This window comes from Poecilia reticulata, chromosome 3 (assembly GCF_904066995.2).
Source record: "Poecilia reticulata chromosome 3, P_reticulata-male-v2, whole genome shotgun sequence".
In the NCBI taxonomy this organism is placed as follows: domain Eukaryota; kingdom Metazoa; phylum Chordata; class Actinopteri; order Cyprinodontiformes; family Poeciliidae; genus Poecilia; species Poecilia reticulata.
The window spans coordinates 25,738,657-25,758,956 of NC_088832.1; the positions used below are offsets into that span (position 1 = coordinate 25,738,657).

The window sequence follows — 20,300 nt, forward strand, 5'->3', positions numbered from 1 at the left end:
CAAAGTAGACTTGGGTCTTGTGCTGCTGGTCAGCAGGAGATTAGCAAGCACAGAGGATGGGAAGCATGCGAGAACCAGTTTGCACTCACCTAGAAGTCTAGATAATTCACAAGTTTTGCAGACAGAAAAGCAGCTAACCACATTCGGTTTCTTGCATCACATATTCAACTCTCACAGTGCAGAGACTCTCCACATTTGATACAATTTTTTTTATGCGAACTTGAAGACTAAAATAAATGTGTAGTGTAGTTCATACATGTTTGCATCTTGATGCATGGAGGATAAGATGTAGCCACAAATAGTAGCAACGGTGACACTGGTCTCAGCAAATGGGCTGTGTGGGTAACTCTATCTGTGGAGGGGGAATACAGCAGCGGTTGGGTAATGGAAAGGTCATTTACCCAATCCCCCAGGTACGGGGGGGGCTGGTCTGACACGGCTCGTTTGTCACAGTTCAATAACTGCCACTCCAGGGAGTGTGAGGGAGAGACAAAAAAAATGAGTGAGAGAAGGTGGGGAGCTGTGTGCGCGCACTTGTGTGTGTTTGTATGTGAACTGCAACCCCGGTGAGTGAGAGTGGGCTCAACCCCTGGAAGCACAGCTGATTCCCAGGGCTTGTCCTTCCATTTGAGGCCTCAAACAGGGTCATGGCGAAAGCCAAGCACCACAGACTCAGACACTGAGAAGTGAAAACGTGTAAGCCTTGACCTGGAAGGAATTTTTTTTTTTCCCTTTCTAAGTGGTAGATGTTTGGTTCTCCATGAGGGAATAGTTACTCTCTTTCTGAACCCAAAGATCATTGCTCTAGAATAGTGGCAAACTTCAAGCCGAGACTTTTGATCAAGTGGTGAAACCAAAATAAAATCTGCATTTTTGAATGCAGGAGGATGGTTATGTGGGCGTTTAAAGAACAGATTTCAAACATTAAATGTACTTGGTAGTGTTAATATTTATATTTTAAAAAATGTCTTAAGTTCTTCTATTTTTATATTTCATAAATTTTCTTTGTAATATAAAATATTCAACCTTGGGCAGGATACCACAGTTAGGCCCTCAGCCAGATGGAGCCTGCAGCTTAAATAAAAACACTTTCATAGAACATAAAAGTCACAACTCAAATCTGACATATTTGTTCACAATTCGTTGAATTGTTATATTTAGATGTACATCAGATACAGTTAAACCTGTGCATAGTATTTATGTGAGTGTTGAGTTTTTAAAAAATGAATTGAAGAGATTTCTAGCTTAACTTTCATTTAATTTTATTATATGTTCGCCAATATTTAGTTCTATTGCATGTTTTATTTCATTTTAATACCATTATTATTTTTGGTTTACATTTTATGACTGCTATATTACAAATCTTTTGGCTTAAGTGTTTTTTCTTAAACAATTTTTTTCAAATTATTTTTAAATGTAGGTTTTTATATTTCCACTGATTGTTTTAATATTGAATTATTATTGTACTTCACCCCCTTTTCCTGTTGTTGTGTCCTTTTTCATTTCTGCAAAGCACATAGTGTTGCACACATGAAACAGAAAGTGCTCTATAAATAAAAACAGGGTGTGTTATAACACTACTTTAACCGAAACTCTTTATTAATTTATGAAAATTAACTTTGTTGAAAAAGCTTTCAGAGTTAAATGAGGCTGTTATCCCCTAAATATATATGTATATGTAATAAATAAAACAAATAAACAAAAACACTTAAGCCCACCAAGTGCCATTATTCTCAGTTGGCTGTATTGATTTGTACTGTCCCTTTAACATGTTGTTTGGTATGTGACAGAACGATCCCTGGACTTCTTGAGAGGCCCAAAGATTTTCACACATCTCATTGAGCGGCTGGTGAGAGACGCCACTGTCTGTCCTTCTCCTCCTCACTTTGAAAATCAATAAGATGCTTCCGTGTGCTCATTCACGTGGATCGGTGTCTTCCCTGAAAAATGCCCGAGGCACAGATTTGTACTCCTGTGAGCTTGACTGAGGAGCTCTGGGATTCTGATGTCCATCCCTCCTTGGAGATTTAGGAACTATTGTCTCTGTGCAAAAGGTGGGTTTGATCCTAATGTTGTCAGGCCCGGCTTTGATGTTCTGGTTTATGTCTCCCTCTTGTGGCCATTACAGAAAAAAACAGATGAGTTAAGAAATACTTTGAGAAAAGGAAAGGCAATTAAGTTGGGTTATCATACATAAATAATTTTAGTATTATTGTATTTAGATGTTTAAAAAAAGTTATTTGTCCCCCTGGTAGATTTAGGTATAGAATACTGGTGAATTTATGAAATGATCTATGCTTCTGATGATATTAGTTCAAACTTTTCAGCTCACCATTGTGAGCCTGGTTGAAGTGCTCAATGATTGGCTGCTGGACAACTTGCAAGACAGCAGTCTCTCCCCCATGACTGTATAGACTCCAGTTCTGTCCTCAAAATCAACTTTCCTGCAACTTTTAGATGCGTTGTTTGTCCACTAAGCCTAAATAAAACGAATGGGTTGTTGCCAGGCACCTGAAGAGCTGAATGACTGAATGCTGATGAGGAAATCCGGCCAGTTGGTTCAAGTGTGTTGGAGAAGAGATGAATGGAAGTTGCAGGAGGACTGGATTTGGGCTGCAACATGGCCACAACATGGCAACAAAATAACATTACTGCATTAAAAATCACTTTTTAAAATTTAGTTAAATATTTATTTAACGTTTTGAGTTGAGTTATTGAAATGAATGTGCATTTCAATGATATCAGATTTGAGTGAGATGTACCTGTAAAAAGATAGTATTTCCTTTTGTCTGAGCCATAAACTTTGAATTAAAAAAACACATACAGGAGCAAAACAACCCTAAAAAGCCTTGTGTGATAAAACTACAGTTATTTAAGTTGAGTGAAACTACACCTTTAGTATACGCTTTTCTCTTTTTATATTGTTAATGGTCAAACCAAAGCAACACTGAAGGAATTAAACGCATTGATAAAACACAGATATTTGCCTAATAACTTTGAAACTGCACAGTGTCATGCAATCTTTTTTTTTTTTTTTTTTTTTTTTACAGCAAATGATAGTAAAAGAAACTACATTTCAGGAGGGGGGGCTGAACTGCCTGTGGTCAGTGACATCATGGGACGCAGCTCTTCCTCATTCAGAACACCCAAAATGACTCGCTGACATTCGGGCTTCTGTAGGTTTTAAACGCAGATTATCTTGCCGAGGGTCTTCAAAGCCTCAATCTGCTGCTTGTAGGCTGCAAACACACAAATCCTTGTTTAAAATAAGAAGTTAAATAAGCGAAGGGCAAACTGAGGAAGTGGCTGCTGAGATGGCTCCTTTGATGTTTAAAGACGCGTTTTGGGTAAGTCACTTCTTGTGGGCTTGTCATTGCTTAAGACAGAGAAGGACGATTTAAGTTATGCTTCCTTTTCAGCTTCTGATATTTTTATGTGAAATTAATTGCACTGCATTTTTATAGCATGTAAAATATCCTAAACAGTTAAATGCACAAAGAGCAATGATCACATCATTACAACTCTGATGTTGATCACATAGAGAAGTTAAAATTACCAAAGCTATTTGCTCCAATAGTAGCAAATAACTTTGTAATTGAGACTTTTACTGTTAATGTCTAAGCACAACTCAGGAAAGTGGCAACTATGGTGACATATTTCTACTTTTTACCAAGTACAAATGTTAGTTCTGCATTTTTACTTCGCAGAGAGTCCAAGTAAAAAAAAAAAAAAAAGAAGGGAGATTTTGTAATAGCAGCTGAGCTTTGCTTTTTGTTGAAGCATTTCTCTTCAGCTTGTCTTCTGAACGCAGAGCTCAGACTTCACCTGCCACGCTGGGTACGACGCCGTGATCCAGAGGCTCCGTGATGGGAGGCAAATGTGCAAAGATATGGAGGAGCTTTTGAAGATGAGGTGGATTTTATTTTTCTTCAAGTGATTGAAACTAAACTGCACCCATTAAAACTCCTGAGACTGTAAAATGATCTCATTTTAATTAGTCACTGTGAAGAATACCCAATATTTCACAAGACTTTGCTTTCATTGTTAATCTGATCACTTTAGCAGTTTCAGCTTTGTATTTATCACATTAATTAAAAAATAAAATAAAAAACTTCCAAAATATATGGAAGAAAGGATTCAGAACTGTTCCTTTGAGTGAAAGGAGCATATGACTCATAATCACACACCAACTAAACTCAAACCATAACTCACACGTGTACTACAGTAAAAGCAGCGCACTTTATACACATTAATTATACAACCCGTGATGCGTGACTTAAAATGTTAAATTAGAGCTCATTATAACTGTGAGATGCAAAACTGAACACCCAGTTACTTCAGTTCAGATGCTTTGTTAATTTATAATTCAGCAATTGAGAACAAACATCTCAAGATACTTTGCAGGACAAAAGAGGTCAGAATCTTATAAAAAAAGAAAACATGATTTCAGCATAATGACATCAACCCAAAACAGTCCAATCAAATGGACAGGTTGAAATACATGTCGGTTTAAGCTGTAACACAGTAAGGTCACGTTCTGTTTATATGATCATTTCATAACAAATATTCTCTCTAAGGAAACCGTCAGGTTTAAATGAATAGATACAACAACCTATATTTAACTTCACTTTTGACAGATAATATAACTACGCGTTTGAGTAATACGTGCACAAAGGTGAAGCAACAACGTGCATCGGATTTATTTTTGCCAGGTTGTGCAGCTTGATAAAAACCAAGTGTAAGTTCTCTGATTCTTACTGAAGTTACCATGTGTTTTACTACACAGGGCAGTGGCAGAGGAAAAGTACGGGAAGGAACTGGTGACAATTGCTCGGAAAGCCGGAGGACAGACAGAAATCAGGTAAACAAACAAACAAAACAAAAAAAAAATCAATGGTAAACCGAGCACAGCACATATTGACATATTAACCATGGGTAATTATGAAACCAGAGTGTCACAGCAGTTAGTGATAGATATGGATGCTAAAGGAACTGACCAGTAACACTAAATACAAAACCCCGGCTCGTACCTTTGAGTCACATTCTTTTTTTAGAACAGCATGGGTCTGTGAGGCCCAAAAGAAAGAAAAAAAGCGTAGCCGTGTCTGTGTGCATGTGTGTGAAGGTATCGACTTGACAGTTTGTCTCTCTGCGTACTGTAAGGCATTACATATCAGTTTCCTGTTCGCTGTGAGCAACAGCAGTGGAAAAAGTAACCAACTAACTGAATAAACCAAAGCCAAGGATGTTTCAGAGACAGCAGTTTATACCTTCCCCTTATTTTTCTCTGATTCACCTGCACTTTATGCTTCCTGAAATGTCAGCCTTCAAGCTATGTTTACATGGCTTGACCAAATAATCTCATAATCATTACTTTGATTTGTTTCCCAGCACTTTGAGAGCGTCCTTTGAACAACTGAAAACCCGTAAGTCTGTGTTCTCTGCAGAATCACCTTGCCAGGTTGTGCCAGGACACGTCAGTGAAACTATTTGATTTTTGCTCTCTGCATTTCTGTTTATTTCAGAAATAGAGAACATTGGCAACTTTCACATCCAATTATCTGATCTATTGAAAGAGGAGGTGAAAAAGATTGAGACTTTCCGAGAACGTCAAAAAGAGCAGAAGAAAAAGGTACTGGGTGAAAGTTGTTTCCTAGCAACTGACTAACTAAAATCTGACATGTGAGTGGTTGAAATGTTTGCCACCCAATTAATATGTCACTGACACTTCCCTTAATTGTTTCCTCCAACGCCGTTCAAATCCTTCTGCACGAACTTAGCTGGTTGCAGTAACTACCTGTTTCTTCTCTGCATTTTAGTTAGCACAGGTTAATCTTAGGTTCTGAAAATATGTTGTTTTTTTTTTGTTTTTTTAGTTTGAAAGCATCATGGAGAAAGTTCAAAAGAAGAAGGTCAGCTTGTACAAGAAAACCATGGAGGTAAGACACTAGAATGATTTCTCAAAGTGGGAATCAGTAAACTCAGAAAACTTATTTTCTGGGAAGTTACATTTACTCGTCACGCTAACTTGCAAAATTCTAGGAGTAATGAACTCTAAATGCGAGAACAACATATAATTTTACATCAATACAACAAAACCAAATCACAAAATAAGCTTTCTGTCTGTTCTTGTGGTTAGCTGTTGTGTTTCCTTTCTGTTTCTCTTTCCCCCAGTCTAAAAAGACCTATGAAGTAAAGTGCAGAGAAGCTGACGAGGCAGAGTCAGCTGAGCAAACAAATGTTCCAGCCAAAAATACTGAAAAGGTAACCTGTAGACAGGAATCAGCCCACTGATATACAACATTTCTCTAGTAAGGCTAAGACTTATAGCAGCTAGTACAGTAAAACACAGATTGCGGAAAATGTTTAAATCAAAAATTGTTAAGCAAACATAACATTTTCCCTGGTTATGATAATCAATGATGAGTTCAGTTATGTTCATATTCTGATAAAGTCACCAGATAAGAAAAGGTGAAAATATCTTGCTGTCATTTCTGCACTGTAAAGAAAAAAAACAAACAAAAAACCCCAAACATCTCTAATTTATGGCTGTGGTTGCCAGAATTTCATCATATAAATATGGTTAACAAAATGCCACATTACTTTGTGGTGGAAGGTTTAATGATTTTCACATTAATGTTTTGTCCAAAATATCTGATATCCCAATTAAATCAATAAAAACATCAGTGAACAAAAAAAGCATCATATAGACCACAGCAACACATCAGATAGGTCTTGAATAGACAGTTAGTTTTTAATATTTTTAATATAAAAAGCATTTTACAAAGCCTGCAAAAGACTTGAGACTGGGATTAAAGTCTCAACCACAAATCTATAGCCAGAGTTACGATGGAGAGGTTTGGATCGCAGCATATTGCTGTACAAAGACGTACACATTTTTCAGAATATGTAGCTGTACTTAAAAAAAGAGGTAGCTCCACAAAATATTGACTCAGGGTAGGGTTAGGGTATAAAAAGTACATGCCACACTTTTCAGATTTTACTCTTTGAAAATGTTGAAAATTACATATAGTTTTTTTCTTCCACCTCATAATTATGCATTATTTCATACTATATGTCAGTTTAGGATAAAAAAAAAAGTAGTAAAAATGATAAGTTTGTTGTATTTATGTGACAAAATGCGAAAACTGCAAGAGGTGTTAAGATTTCTGCAAGGCGCAGTATGTAGGATGTCGCACGACAAAAAATGCAGTGGCCGAGTAGGTGGGAAGGTGTAAGACCACAGGTAAGGCTGTTATGACAGAAGAGGATACTAGAGATGAGGTTAAATGGAGGCAGAGGATCTGTGTTAGCAATCCTTTCAGAGAACAACTGCAAGAAAAACAGAGACGGAAACAACCAGAGGGCAGAATTGTCATGTGAATTCACATGTCAGCTCCTTATGAATGCATTTACTCACAAGCTAATTATTCTGTTTAGTCTGTCAGCTGTCAGGTCGTCTTTAAAATCCCAAATAGGCTGCATGTTCATAACGTCCCTGTTTAAAATTTGATTCACAGGTGCGTCACAAGGTCAAACAGTGTCGACAAGCTGCCACCGAAGCAGGTATGAGTCACATTTCATAACTTGACGTTTCTACTTTTTAGCAGCAGAGTAACTGTTCTTATAATCTCTCAGAGCCATCGGTGACGTTTGTCTTTGTGCTTTGTTCGCTTCATTCATTGGTTTCAGTCCAACTGGTTGAGATCTGCCACAAAGTGTTGCACATCGTGCTGCGTTTACTTCATAAATTAAGGAAACTGAAAACGCAGATTAGAAAAGAAGAAGTGGCATCTTTGAATAACTACCTAAAGCGACTCAACAGTTTCTGACACGAGTGTCCTTAAGAAACAGGAAGAGAGCAGCGATCTGACACAGGACATGAGAAAACCAAGAGTGCTTCAGCTGCTCCAGCTATTGCAGGTTTAGGTTAAAAACTCTTATGTGCTTATTTTTAATTCTGGTGATTATGGATTACAAAAATTTAGTTTCTAAAAAAAAACAAAACCTTAAATATTAACATTGAAAATGCCTTTGAACACAGAAATGTTGGCCTGTTGTACAGTGTATGTACTAAATATACTTGGCTAGGACTCCATTTGTTGCATTGTCAGAGAATGCAACCAACTTGTGGCACTTCAGTATACTAAACTTTAGTTCATTTGCATTGTTTTGTGCTCATTTGCATGTTGTTGTCTGCTGTTGTTACTTGTGCACCTTTCTCTACCGTGCATTTTCCATACGCTTCACTTTCCATTGATATTATTGCATGCAGCACTCTGGGATCTGCCAGCTTGTTTAATAGTGATCTTTGTAGCTAATCCTCCTTGTCAGTGACCACCTGCTGCACAACTGTCAAGCCAGTCTTTATTATGACTGTGTAGGCCACATAATGTAGTAACATTATTGTTTTGCTGCCTTGTCTACTTTTATTGTTGCTGAAATATAACACACTACTCTTGGACAAAGTCAGTTAATTCCCAAGAAAGTCTCCACTAAACTAAAATATAATTAAAATGAGGGAAGCTCAGGTCTATTCCACATAGTGGAAATTTAGAAAAAGAAAATGTGTTCAGTGTGCTTGCATGTTTCATTCCATAGTTTTGATTTCAACCACCACCCACCATAACATTCTGACTTCCTTGCAGAGAGAATGTACCTCACCAACATCGATCAGCTCGAAACCGTTCGTCGAGACTGGGAAGAAACCCACAAAAGCACATGTGAGGTACAGTAGACGGCATATTCCTGTTAGCAGATCTTTAACCTTCTCCTAATCCACCATTAAGATCTTAACTCCCAGACTGAACCTCAAACCACATCCTATAGCAGAAATAAAACACTCTGTGTGTTGACCAGGCAGGGAGTTTACTTCATGTTGCACACAACGTGACAGAATGAATTGTTATGAATTATTCTGATAGAAAAACTATATTATTTGCACAATTACTTTAAATGGTACCTTGGGTGTTTTAGAAAAAATGTTCTTTAAGTTTCCTGTTCCTCATTTCTTGTTCCTCGTTTTACAAAAGAAAAAAAAAAAATGTCGGCTGCATTTCAGGTCTTCCAGCAGCTGGAGGGAGACCGGATCAACATGCTGAGGTGTGCCCTCTGGGATCACTGCAACCATTTCTCCATGCAGTGTGTCAAGGACGATGAGGTAATCTATTCTACTTTAATCAAAAATTAAATGACCAAAAGGTGTCCTGCTTGGATTTCACAAAACGGATATTTACACATTGCATATTACTGAATCTTCAACCAGCAAATGGTTCATTACCTTTTTAAGTAAAATGCAGAAGGTGGTGTTGACAAAAAAAAAAAAACTTACTCCATGATTCAGCAGCTTGTAGCTCCTCCTTCAGTAGCAGTGACTTGAAGACGTCTATGATACCTGATCTGTCTCTGATTTTTGTGCTGGAATTATGTTCGTTTTCTTGCACCTTTGTTCATAATACTCCTGACATTGTATAACTAATTGCCATTGGGTTGAGGTATGTACTTTGACTGGGCCATTGCAGCACCCTAATTCATTTCTATTTCAGGCATTGTGTGGTAGGGTTGCTGTTGAGTTTGTGATCTTTTTTCTGTGACCTAATTTGGGCAAAGTTTTAGTTGTCACACAGATGGGCTTCCACTCAGCTCTTGATTGCTTTGGCTAACAAAGTTGCCATGAGTAAATCAATGGACCCCAAGTCATGTACCTGCAAAACAGGCCAAAGTCATTAGTTCTCTACCACTGCAATTGGTAGGAAGCACAGGTGTTAAACTCCAGTCCTGGAGGGCCACTGCCTACAACTTTTAGATGTGCCTCTGCTGCACCACACCTGAGTAGAATAATTAGATCAGTAGCAAGGTGCTGGAGAACTTATCTACACAAGAAGGAGGTAAGTAAGCCATTTTATTCCAGTGTTTTGTACCTGTGGCACATCTAAAAACTGCAGGACAGCAGGACTGGAGGACTGGAGTTTGACACGACTGGTATAAAGGATTTTACTAATATATTTGTCACATTTTGTCTCACTACAGTTTCAATCTTAATTCCATTTTATGGAGATCTTTTGTGAAAAGACTAATACTGCATAGCTTTTAACATTCCTCACTGATGAAAATCTCACAATGTTTTGCACGGCTAGGGCCACATCTAGAACTTTGAACTTTGTAGATTATTTGTGGCAAATTAGCTCAAGCTCAGGCAAAATAGATGGAAAATGTCAGTGAAGAGCAAGTTTCAAGTCTAACCGCAGGTTCTGCATTAGATTTAGGTCTGGACTTTGACTGGACTATTCTAACACATGACTATGCTGTAATCAAAACATTCCAGTGCAGCTTTGGCATTATTTAAGCTCATTGTCCTGTTAGCCGGTAAAGCTCCACTGCAAGCATAAGTCTTTTTTGTATTTACTTTGTATTCAGCTACAACCATCCTCTCATTAATAATCAGCTTTCTTGACCGGAGTAGCCCAACTACTATATTTTACTTTTGGCAAAGTGTGCTCAGGGTAGTGTGAAGAGTTAGTTTTCTGTTACACAGCATTCATGTACAGCTAGTGTAATTTTGGTCTCATCAGATCAGAGCAGCTTTTATTAAGTTTTCCTTATGTCCCATTATGCATAATGCATTAAACACTCATTGCTATGGCTTCCTTCTTGCCATTCTTCCAAATTTGTAGGTTTTGTAGACGGTACAATTAATATTCTCCCACCTAACGGCTCCTCCAAAGTTGCGTTGGCCTCTTTGCCCTGCCTGTCAAGTCTTCATAGATGTGCAGTCTTGCAGTTCCCATTTTTGGGTGATGGATTGAAAAGTGCTCTCTGAGATGTTAAAAGCTCTGAACTCTTCACAGAATAGCTGTATTTAAACCGAAATTACTCTAAACAGAGGTTGACTCACTAATTAGGTGACATTTAAAGGAGGTTATGTGCCCTGAATTTTATTTAAGGGTATCAGAATAATATGGGCTGGATGCAAATAGATGCTAAGAATTTCAGATTTAGATCTGTAAAAAAAAAAAAAAAACTTCAGAAAACCATGCATCAGTTTCCTTCCATGTCATGCTTATAACACATTTACTGTTGGTTTAATGGCACAGAATCCTCCTAACAACCTTTCCACATTTAGTGGAACCTTTCCACTAAATGTGGAAAGGTTCAGGGGTATGAACACTTCTGTCTCTCCACTACAGCAGATTTATGAGAGGCCCAATCTTACAATGGTGCACAACCTCAGCCGTTCCCTTACATAAAGACCCACCAAACTCTCTCATAAACACTGCTATGATCACATTTTGTGAACCATAAAACCTGTATTTAATTTGTGAAAGTTTATTAAAAGGTCATATTAGCTCTGTTTTGCACCTAGATCTCACAGCTTCAGTCTGAAGAGCTGTCAAACTTTACCGTTACCCACAATGTGTCTGAATGATGCTGGCTCAAAGTCACACTCTTAATTATTCTTATTTACAAAAACCACTATTCAATCTCACATTCACCAAGATGCTTTTGTGAAAAAAAAAAAATTACAAAGGAAATATTAAAAACTCAAAATTGCATGTATTAGTGTTTAAAAATATCATGTAGGTTACCACTCAGATCCAAAATTTTGATTTCCAGGCCTTGACAAGTTTTTTTTCATGAAATTAAATACAATTTTATTAATATTAATAGTAATTTCTATGAGACAGAACTTTTGTCAGTATTTCAAAGGTACTGAATGCAGTTATTTTAACCGGCTTTATGAGCAGGATAAATCCTGGACACAAAGCACTGCATTTTAAACCTGTCTGTCTCTAGAATAAGTTTATCAGTGGAACAGCAGCAGCCTCTTTAGCCAATGCTGTGGCCTAATGGGGGGGAGGACTCATTAAAAAACACACTGACCTTAAGTCTGGATAATTGCCAAAGATATATTCTCATTACAGTGCACTTGGTGTAACAATACACTGAGCTGTTACAACATTCGCTCTGTTTTAGCAAACAAAAACCCCAACAGAGCGTGTTGGTTCACACTGATGCATGGCTCAGTTCTGACTTCCTGCTTGTTCTAACTCAGCTGTACGAGGCGGTGAGGACGCTTCTGGAGCTGTGTGACATCACCACGGACAACAACTGTTTTATAGAGATGAAAAAGACGGGATCCAAGCCACCAGGTGAGTTAGAGAGAAGCGGCAAAACAAACTGAACAGGAGTTTCTGTGCTGCTCCACTTCTGACCTTTTTTTTCTCTCAGTTCACTAAGAAAACAGTCGACACTTCTCAAATGGGCAACTTCCCTTTTCTTTTAACAGATCCCATAGTGTTTGAAAGCTGCAACTCAGCTGGGATGAAGAGGAACAGCAACGGGCAAGCTTTTTTTCCTCAAGAAGACATGTCAAGAAGGTACGACACCTAATAGGATTACGAAGCAAAGCAGGGCCCCTTTAAACCGCCTTAATCCAGTGCCAGGTTTTTGGTGTCGGTTTGGTGAATCTGAGGAAGCCACTGTGTGTTTCCTAAATGTCTTTTGTGTTTATGTGGATCACACAGGAGCTCAGAGTCTTTACTCAGAAGGTCTGCGAGCATCAATACCGAAAGCCCCACAGCTTCACGGCCAACCCTGCCGTCTGTTGCAGAAAGTAAGTGCAGTTTATTTTTATGCAAACATTTTAAAACAGATTTCTCATCGGTTAGTTTGCATTAGGAAATCTACCGGTAAATTAAATCCTGCGATGAAAACCAAACAAAAAAGAAAAAACAGCAAATTATTTCTGTTAAGTTTTCTGGTTTTCATTTGTAATTTTTTTCTTCTTTTTCAGGCGAAACAAATGATAATGGATATGCGCCCCTTCCTTTATTACCCTCTGCCCCTGAGGACGAACAGTTCTATGTTGTGCTTTATGAGTACACAGCACAGGTGATCCTCGTAGGACGCAAACAAAACTGATCTGCAACCAGTTTTGTATAACAGTTGCTCAATTCTATTTATTTTGTTGTTTGATTTGTAGGAGCAAGACGAACTGTCTGTGAGCAGAGGGGACATAGTTCAGGTCCTGGTGAAAGAAGAAGATGGCTGGTGGACAGTGGAGAGGAACGGGTACAGTGGGCTGGTGCCGGGAAACTATCTGGACAAAATCTAACTCCAACCCAAACTATACAGACAAGTTTCCAGCTCCTAGACACCTTATTGCAGTCCTGACATAAGTTTAATCAAAAATATGATTATGTACGTGACTGAAACCTGTTTACAGGCTGTAAAAACAGGAGCCAAGTCCCAGACACTGCGGGCAAATATTTATCCCTGAACAACAAAGAAAGGTTATTTATGTGACTAATTTAGTCTGGCAGTCAAGACCACTTGGGGCCCTCATGTCAGGACAGCCGCATATTTCACTCACTCCTCTGTTCTTAAGTCTCCTTTTTCAGACACATCTTTAAGCTTTATGGTTAGAGGCTCTACGACTGTGACCACTTTTAAGAGGCAGATTTTATAAAAAATATTTAGTAGAAGGGTGAGGAAATTACAGAGGAAATGTATTTAAACAGTTTCAATTCCCATTTAGGCAACACAACTTATAAGGCCCAACGCATTTCCCGACTGGGCAGGGCATTCTGTGTTCAGATAATGTTTTCATCCAGCTAGCTGCACTAATTAAGGAGGTTTTATGCTGTTTAGCAACAATAGTGTGCTTGAACTAATGCTGGAAAAACAAACTACTTTCTTTTATTAGGTGGTTTTAAAACTATGTGTTCAGGAAGTGTTAAAAGCTCATAAAGGCAGATCTGATATTTTGGTACAAGATAAGAAAGTGAGGTTTGACTTATGGTATTTTAAATTACGTATTGAGTAGACGGTGAATGTTTGAGCATTTCCAATGGCTGTATTGTTTTCTTTTGTGTTCTGCTTAGACATACTCTGTCTGAATCGGTTGCACTTCTATCAGCAATTAGCTTTGCCTGTCTCGACAGTCTAAAACAGAAATACAAATTAACTTGTGGGGAAAGTGAATACATGAACAATGATGTGGATATTTAAACATTTAAATCCTTTAAACCAATGTCTTGCTGCACACATAGTTCATTTCCTATTTAAATGCATTTGCTATGTATATAATATATTGTGAATGAGGTGGCAAATAAAAGCAGTCCAGGTTAAATATTTGAATTTATTCGTTTCTAGTGTGTTCTCAAGTCAAACACAACTCTTTAAGTGCCTCACATTTCTCTTGTAGCACTAGTCATATCTACGGGATCAACTTAGCAGCCCAAAAAAACAAAAAAAAAAAAAACAGTACACGACATCACAAACATGGTATAAAATAACATGTCATAGTTCTTCGCATCAGGTTTCTAACTAGGAAAACAAACTGAAGTCATCCTGTGAATTTAACAAGCTGAATGCACACTGAAGCGTTTATGTAACACTGCTGATGAATGGTACAAATGGCACTGCAGTTTATACTGGCAACGGCTCACTAGTGAAGCCTGATTCAGAGAACATCTACACCCAAACAGAAAATACGTTAGCTACAACCTAAATATCTGAGAACAAATAATACGTAGCTGCAACACAACAGATAAAAACAAACAAAAAAAAATCACTTTGCTTTTAATATTACTTATAGTCAAAGATTTTAAACAGTTACTGTATGGTTATAGAAGTCGAGAAATAGCTTATGCAACTAAACAACTAAGAGTCTCAAGGGTTCCGGTCACTGTGCAAACATCCCTTACAATACTCACAATCATTATCTTCACAGACGAGCTCTAAGAACTCTTCATCATCATGATCACTGAATAAACTGAAATTTCAACACAAGTAAAATATCTGTAACATGAATTTGAGTTGTCAGCCATTTACAGCTTTGGCTTCTATAGACTAAGACAAAACTGCAACTCAGAGAGCATGTTAATAAATAACCACTTTTCTTTTTGAAGCCATCGCCCACTGAAACCTCATCGCCAGTGTTCGCTACCGTTTCATGAGCTGTGCAAGGTGTGCTTGAGCTTGAGTAACTACGGCTGAATCTAGTGTGAACATGTCTGGTGAAGCTCCTGGACATTTTTTTTTTTTGTATTTTTTTTTGTTGTTGTTTTGTTTTGTTTTACTGAGAGCGGTTGGGCCGTGTCCTTCAAGCGTAGCTGTTGGTGGTAACCAGCAGCTCGTAGGCCGGATCATGACTCCTCCTGCACAGCACCACACAGGCACAGAGCATGCCCAGCATCTGCAGACAGGAAACGCAGAAGTTCACACACATTTTACCACCGTGTTGTTTTTTTTTGTTGACTCAGATTATTTAAAAAAAAAGAAAAAAAACAAAGGCAAAAATTTAAAGTTAAATTATGTTTTGTGTTGTTATTATTTCACAAAAAAGGAGGAGGACTAGAAGAGGTCATGTTAAATTGTATTTAGAACTGCAGATGTCGTTCCTGAGATGCTATTTTTAAGATATTACATAAAGTCTGGATCCTTGAAAACGGAATAGGAAATAAAGGACAACTCAAAAGATTTACATAAAATACATCATGGCTAATATACGGCAGCTCGCAAAGGTGTATACACCCCTGATGAAACACCAGGTTTTTTGTGATGTGAAAACCGAGACCAATATAAATCATTTCAAAACTTTTTCCACAAATAATTATTTTGTCCACAATTCACCTAAACAAAACAAAACAAACAACAAAAAAAACCACAAAAATCTGCTGTTCGGTTTTCCCCGCTGGATTTCCAGAAATCTGTTTCTGTGTAACCCAATTTCAAATTATTCATGGAAAATTTTTCCAGACATAGATTTTTTTCATAGAGCATATCTAAAATATTAGATGACGTTAATCCCAGCTTGGGATGCTGAAATACTCGGGAGCAATGTTACTTCACATGCTATTGGCAGGCGTTTGCAAAGCAGCTAACCCAACAGCACCATTCATCTTCCTTTGAGCTGATTGGCTGTACCCCCAAGAGCAGAGACAAATAAGAGTGCTTGATGGTTTACACTGTGCATATTAATGGATACCAATGCATATTTGGTATTTAAACTACTAAAATGGGCAGTTAGAAGAGTTTTTTAGAGGGAGTCTTCAGTATTCAGCGGTTGTGGTGCCTAACCTCTGTACAGCCCCAGTGAAACATGGGGTAACTTTAGAGACAAGGATGAATTGGAACAATATCAGCAGTTGGTGAAAGGTCATGCCAGAGTTCTGAGCTAAATTCTGTATTCCAACACATTTGTGTTTTGTAGATGAACTGTACCTGGAGAACATTTTGAAAAGATTTATCGCGGTTTTGTTTTTTGTACATCACAAAGACTAACATTTAAACAGACATTTTAGAGTCATTCTTAGACGTTTCTGCCCTTTCAGCATTGTGCCTCTTACCTGTATTGATGCAAAAGTTAATGCTGCCCATATGACATACATCATGATCTCCTTCAGTTTCTTTACCACAAGTGCTTCACAGCCCTAGGAGAGAACATAAATGACACGAGGCACGAGGTTTTACATGCAGCAGTGTTTCCCTAGCAGCATCCTGGACGGAAAACGTAATTAGTTCTTGTGTGTACCTCTTGGTAGAGATCCGCTGGTCGGGTCAGAGTGCCGGTGCAGTTGTTGATGTTGGGCTGGCAACAGCTCACTGGGACGCTGTTGTTCTTAGACTCCTTAAACCAGCGTGTGTTTCTCCAGTCAGAGTAGTTGTGGATACCACAGCAGTGAAGCTAGGGACAAATAATCAAGAAGAAAAAGAGAAAAAAAATCATTAATGTTCGATTTTTACTTCTCTATTGTCTATAAAATGCTCATAAACTAATAAAGTCCTCCAAATTTTGCACATTTCCTCACCTGCCTCTGCACATAGTCAATAGCCCGACTGGGAGCATCCGTGTTGGGGCCGCTGTACTCGTTGTAAACCTTCTGGATGGAGTGATTCACCTCATCTTCTACCTGCCGTGGTCAGACAGCCACAGATTATCAGCAAAATATCCTTCAACTGTATCCACAGTGTAGCAGTGAGAAAGGCAATCTTTCACCTACAGAAACCCGTCTGTGGCAGAACGAGCCCGTGCTTACCTTCGCCCTGTAAATGTAGCCGAGAACAACCACCACACACTCCGTCACAAACACTAGCAGGAGGATCGCCGCGAACTGAAATGGCGAGAAGCAAACAATAGTATTGGTCAACTGAATCTGAACAAAAGGAGAAGGAAATCTCCAGATAACTTCAAATTATTTCTCACAACAAAACTGGAGTATGTACAGACACCTAATTTATTTTATTTTTTTTATGTTTACACATCAAATTTGATAGGTTTTTCTAAGATGAAAAGCAAGTGCAGCAAAGTTCATGGGAATCTTCCTGTCTGTATGAGACGTTTGAACAGCAGCTAATGTGAAGCCTCACCGGACACGACGACTTCAATGTAGTTAGGAGACATCAGGGTTAAAGATGCTACTTTAGACATTCTCCAAAAGATATAATACCTGTCAAAAGGTATTACAAAGAATCATATTTGGGGGCTGAAAAGATGGTTTTATATATATATAATGACATAAAAAAAAAAAAAACTATGTGTCATTTGTCTTCCGCTTTAACACAATGGTCTGTCTGTTGGTTTCCAATAAACTAGACTGAACTTTGTGGTGACAAATGTGGCAAAATGTGAAAAAGCTGAAGGGTATTTACAGTTTTGCAAGGCACTAGGCAAATAAGCAAATCAGTCAATAAGCATTTTCATTTGCTCTTTTCATGTGTTTCACTGATTACTAAGATCACATTGTGTTGACTAAACAGCCGCAGTAATCAGAGGTGCTCTCAGCAATCAAAGGCTTTATACATTATGCACCTTACTCATTTCTGCATTTAAGCTTGAGCAAAGTGACCCTGAGCTCCTCCAACCACTGCGCCACCTTCAGGCGGTACTTAATGCTGCCAGGGAACAGAATTACCAGAAGATAACCCAGCAACAGCCCCGCCTCTAAATCCTACCAGCCAGTCATTTTTCTCACTCTTTAAGTGAAAACTAAAAGCTCAAATTCAGCAAAAAAACACTCCCTTCTCAACTGTTCTTAGTCATTAAAGGCTTAAATGATTAAACACATAATCATTCAGTCAATTTATTTAACTCTAGTATGGATAAGTTTAGTTAACTGACAACTTAAATTAAAAATGTGGGTTTTTTTAATATCACTAACATGAATACCTGATTAAATATGTCACTGAAATTACAAATATCTACAGTTTGATATGTAGACTAAGCAACAACTAAACTCCCACTAAAATTTAGTTGAAGTCTAATAGCTCTTATTGAGTGGAATATTATACCACTGCATTATTCTGCATTTAGTATTGCAAAATAAGACAACAAGCTGGTATTATTCAATCTGTTAGAGTGGAGCCTGCAGACTTGTGGTGGAATTTCCGAACCCGTTTATTTTCCGTGAAAAGAAATATTCAAAAAGAGGAAAAGTTATTGTTCCTGTAAGTAAAAAAGAAACTCAGTGTTGTTTCAGCCAGCTGACCAGCAGTACAAATCATATATTCTAAACTAGTTACTCCAGAACCTTCTCATGCTGGAGGATAATTGGATAGGACGTGTTTGCAGTTTCGCTTTTGCACTGCTCTCCAACCGATGCAAAGCTTACTTACCACAATGCAACAATAATTTGGAACTTAGACAAATAAAGGCTGAAATTACCAACAAAAGAAGGAAGTGGTGGCCCAATGTCTGTAATGTGCCTTAGAGTTAGCGTAAACGTGTCTCTGCCCGCAACAGGAAACAACAGGAAATGGGTTGCAAAAAAATACTACATTTTAAGATTTTGAGGATTTGTGAGGAATCGGCAGTCGGGGAAGGAGTGCAGAAAAGAGCGTGAGGAAGTGATTAGAGAATGAGATCTGGGTCAAGTTGAGTTCAGACTTTAGATCCTTGAATGAGGAAACAAATCTTATAAAGCTGTCATCTTCAGGAATATATTTGGGGTTTTTTTGAGGATTAAAACTCAAAAGATGCAGGCTACCGTTCCAGTCCATCAGCATTATTCATCAGCATCGCAAAACACACATGAAAACATTTACATCTCTTCTGCCATTTCTTTTTTTTAAGTCAAAGCTGTCGAAACTCACTGTTGCCAAGCCACAGGAGCTCTCACGTATTGTTGCGCAGCAGCCAATCACACCGATGATGAACAGCAGAGTCCCTACAGCTATGATCACCACGGCTGGAATCAGAGTGTACACATCCTCAAAGAAGTGGTCATAGTCGTCATAGGTGATGAACACATAAGCTCCGATGTAGCACAGGATTCCAGCAGCAGCCTGCAGAAAGAGACAAAGGGACAGGGGTCAGAGGCAGGACAAAAAACTTTATTATAAAAAAATATTGTGCATTTTATAATAAATCAGACAACAGATTTGCTCTAATATAGAGGATGGATAAATAGTTGTTATGCGAAAAGAATAATAACTGAGCAACTCTGCAACATTTTAGTCTAAAAAAAATAGGTAACGCAAAAGAGATTATTTCTCTCTTATTTCACTTAATTTCCCTTTATGCGCTGTGGATCACATAATGCCAGAGGTGAAGTCAGCTGCCGCTACCTGCCGGTGACTACTGCATGCATTACGTCACTGCTGCTAAGACTAGAGCTGCATCAACACAACACAAAGCAGCCCAAGGCATGACCGAGCCTCCAATCAACCCCGACCGACCCCACGGTGACGCTAAAACTCGCAACACGTCAATTGGGCCCCGCCTTATAAAATAGCGCTTCCTCACAGCGCAGCGCCGCGCATCTCTGGCGCAGTCTGCAGCCCTGCTAGCGCTCCCCGTCCCCGGCCTCATCATCGGGATGCTGCACATTGTTCCACCATCTGTCGTTTTCTTACCCAAAATATGAGATTGAGGAAAACCAGGACGGTTTTGGACGACGTAATCCCGCACTGTCCCATTGTAACGCGAGCGCTTCAAACAGGAACTATTTAATTATTGTTAGTTTGGGTGACAATTTTCGGTGCACCTGCACCTTTGCTGTTAAAATAATAAAATGGCTTCGGTCTGCCTCACCGTTCAGATTCCTCCGGGCTCGACCAATGAAATCGCTGCAAACAGAGGCTGGAGGTCACGTGCTCATGCTGACATCAGCATTCAAAACAAACAGCCTGAAGGCTTTCTGCACTGAAATGTGGGCAGGTTTATCCCAATTAACATGTTTTAGTTATTATTTTTAGTGAACTCGGCTCATAAAAACTTAATGTTCACTTTCGCAGAAGATTAGAATATTACATAAATCAATAAAACATGTTTTTTTTATTGTAGAAATGAAATGCTG

At 38.5% G+C, this 20,300-nt stretch overlaps 2 protein-coding genes across 2 annotated transcripts; one reads left to right on the forward strand and one right to left on the reverse strand.

Annotated features, from left to right (window-relative positions):
* The first annotated feature begins 3,022 nt into the window (after nt 1-3,022).
* LOC103462592 (proline-serine-threonine phosphatase-interacting protein 1-like) lies at nt 3,023-14,133 on the forward strand. Its single transcript, XM_008405483.3, has 15 exons — nt 3,023-3,347; nt 3,812-3,912; nt 4,787-4,861; nt 5,392-5,426; nt 5,526-5,632; nt 5,877-5,939; nt 6,175-6,264; nt 7,521-7,566; nt 8,649-8,728; nt 9,062-9,160; nt 12,053-12,149; nt 12,287-12,377; nt 12,525-12,613; nt 12,794-12,891; nt 12,983-14,133. Exons 1-15 carry the CDS (start codon nt 3,315-3,317, stop codon nt 13,112-13,114), a joined length of 1,236 nt encoding a protein of 411 aa, XP_008403705.1. The 5' UTR covers nt 3,023-3,314; the 3' UTR covers nt 13,115-14,133.
* Nucleotides 14,121-20,019, reverse strand: LOC103462593 (tetraspanin-3-like). Its single transcript, XM_081605351.1, has 7 exons — nt 19,858-20,019; nt 19,096-19,287; nt 17,043-17,117; nt 16,815-16,916; nt 16,538-16,690; nt 16,353-16,436; nt 14,121-15,199 (listed from the first exon to the last, which is right to left on the reverse strand). Exons 1-7 carry the CDS (start codon nt 19,918-19,920, stop codon nt 15,107-15,109), a joined length of 762 nt encoding a protein of 253 aa, XP_081461477.1. The 5' UTR covers nt 19,921-20,019; the 3' UTR covers nt 14,121-15,106.
* Between the last annotated feature and the right edge of the window lie 281 nt (nt 20,020-20,300).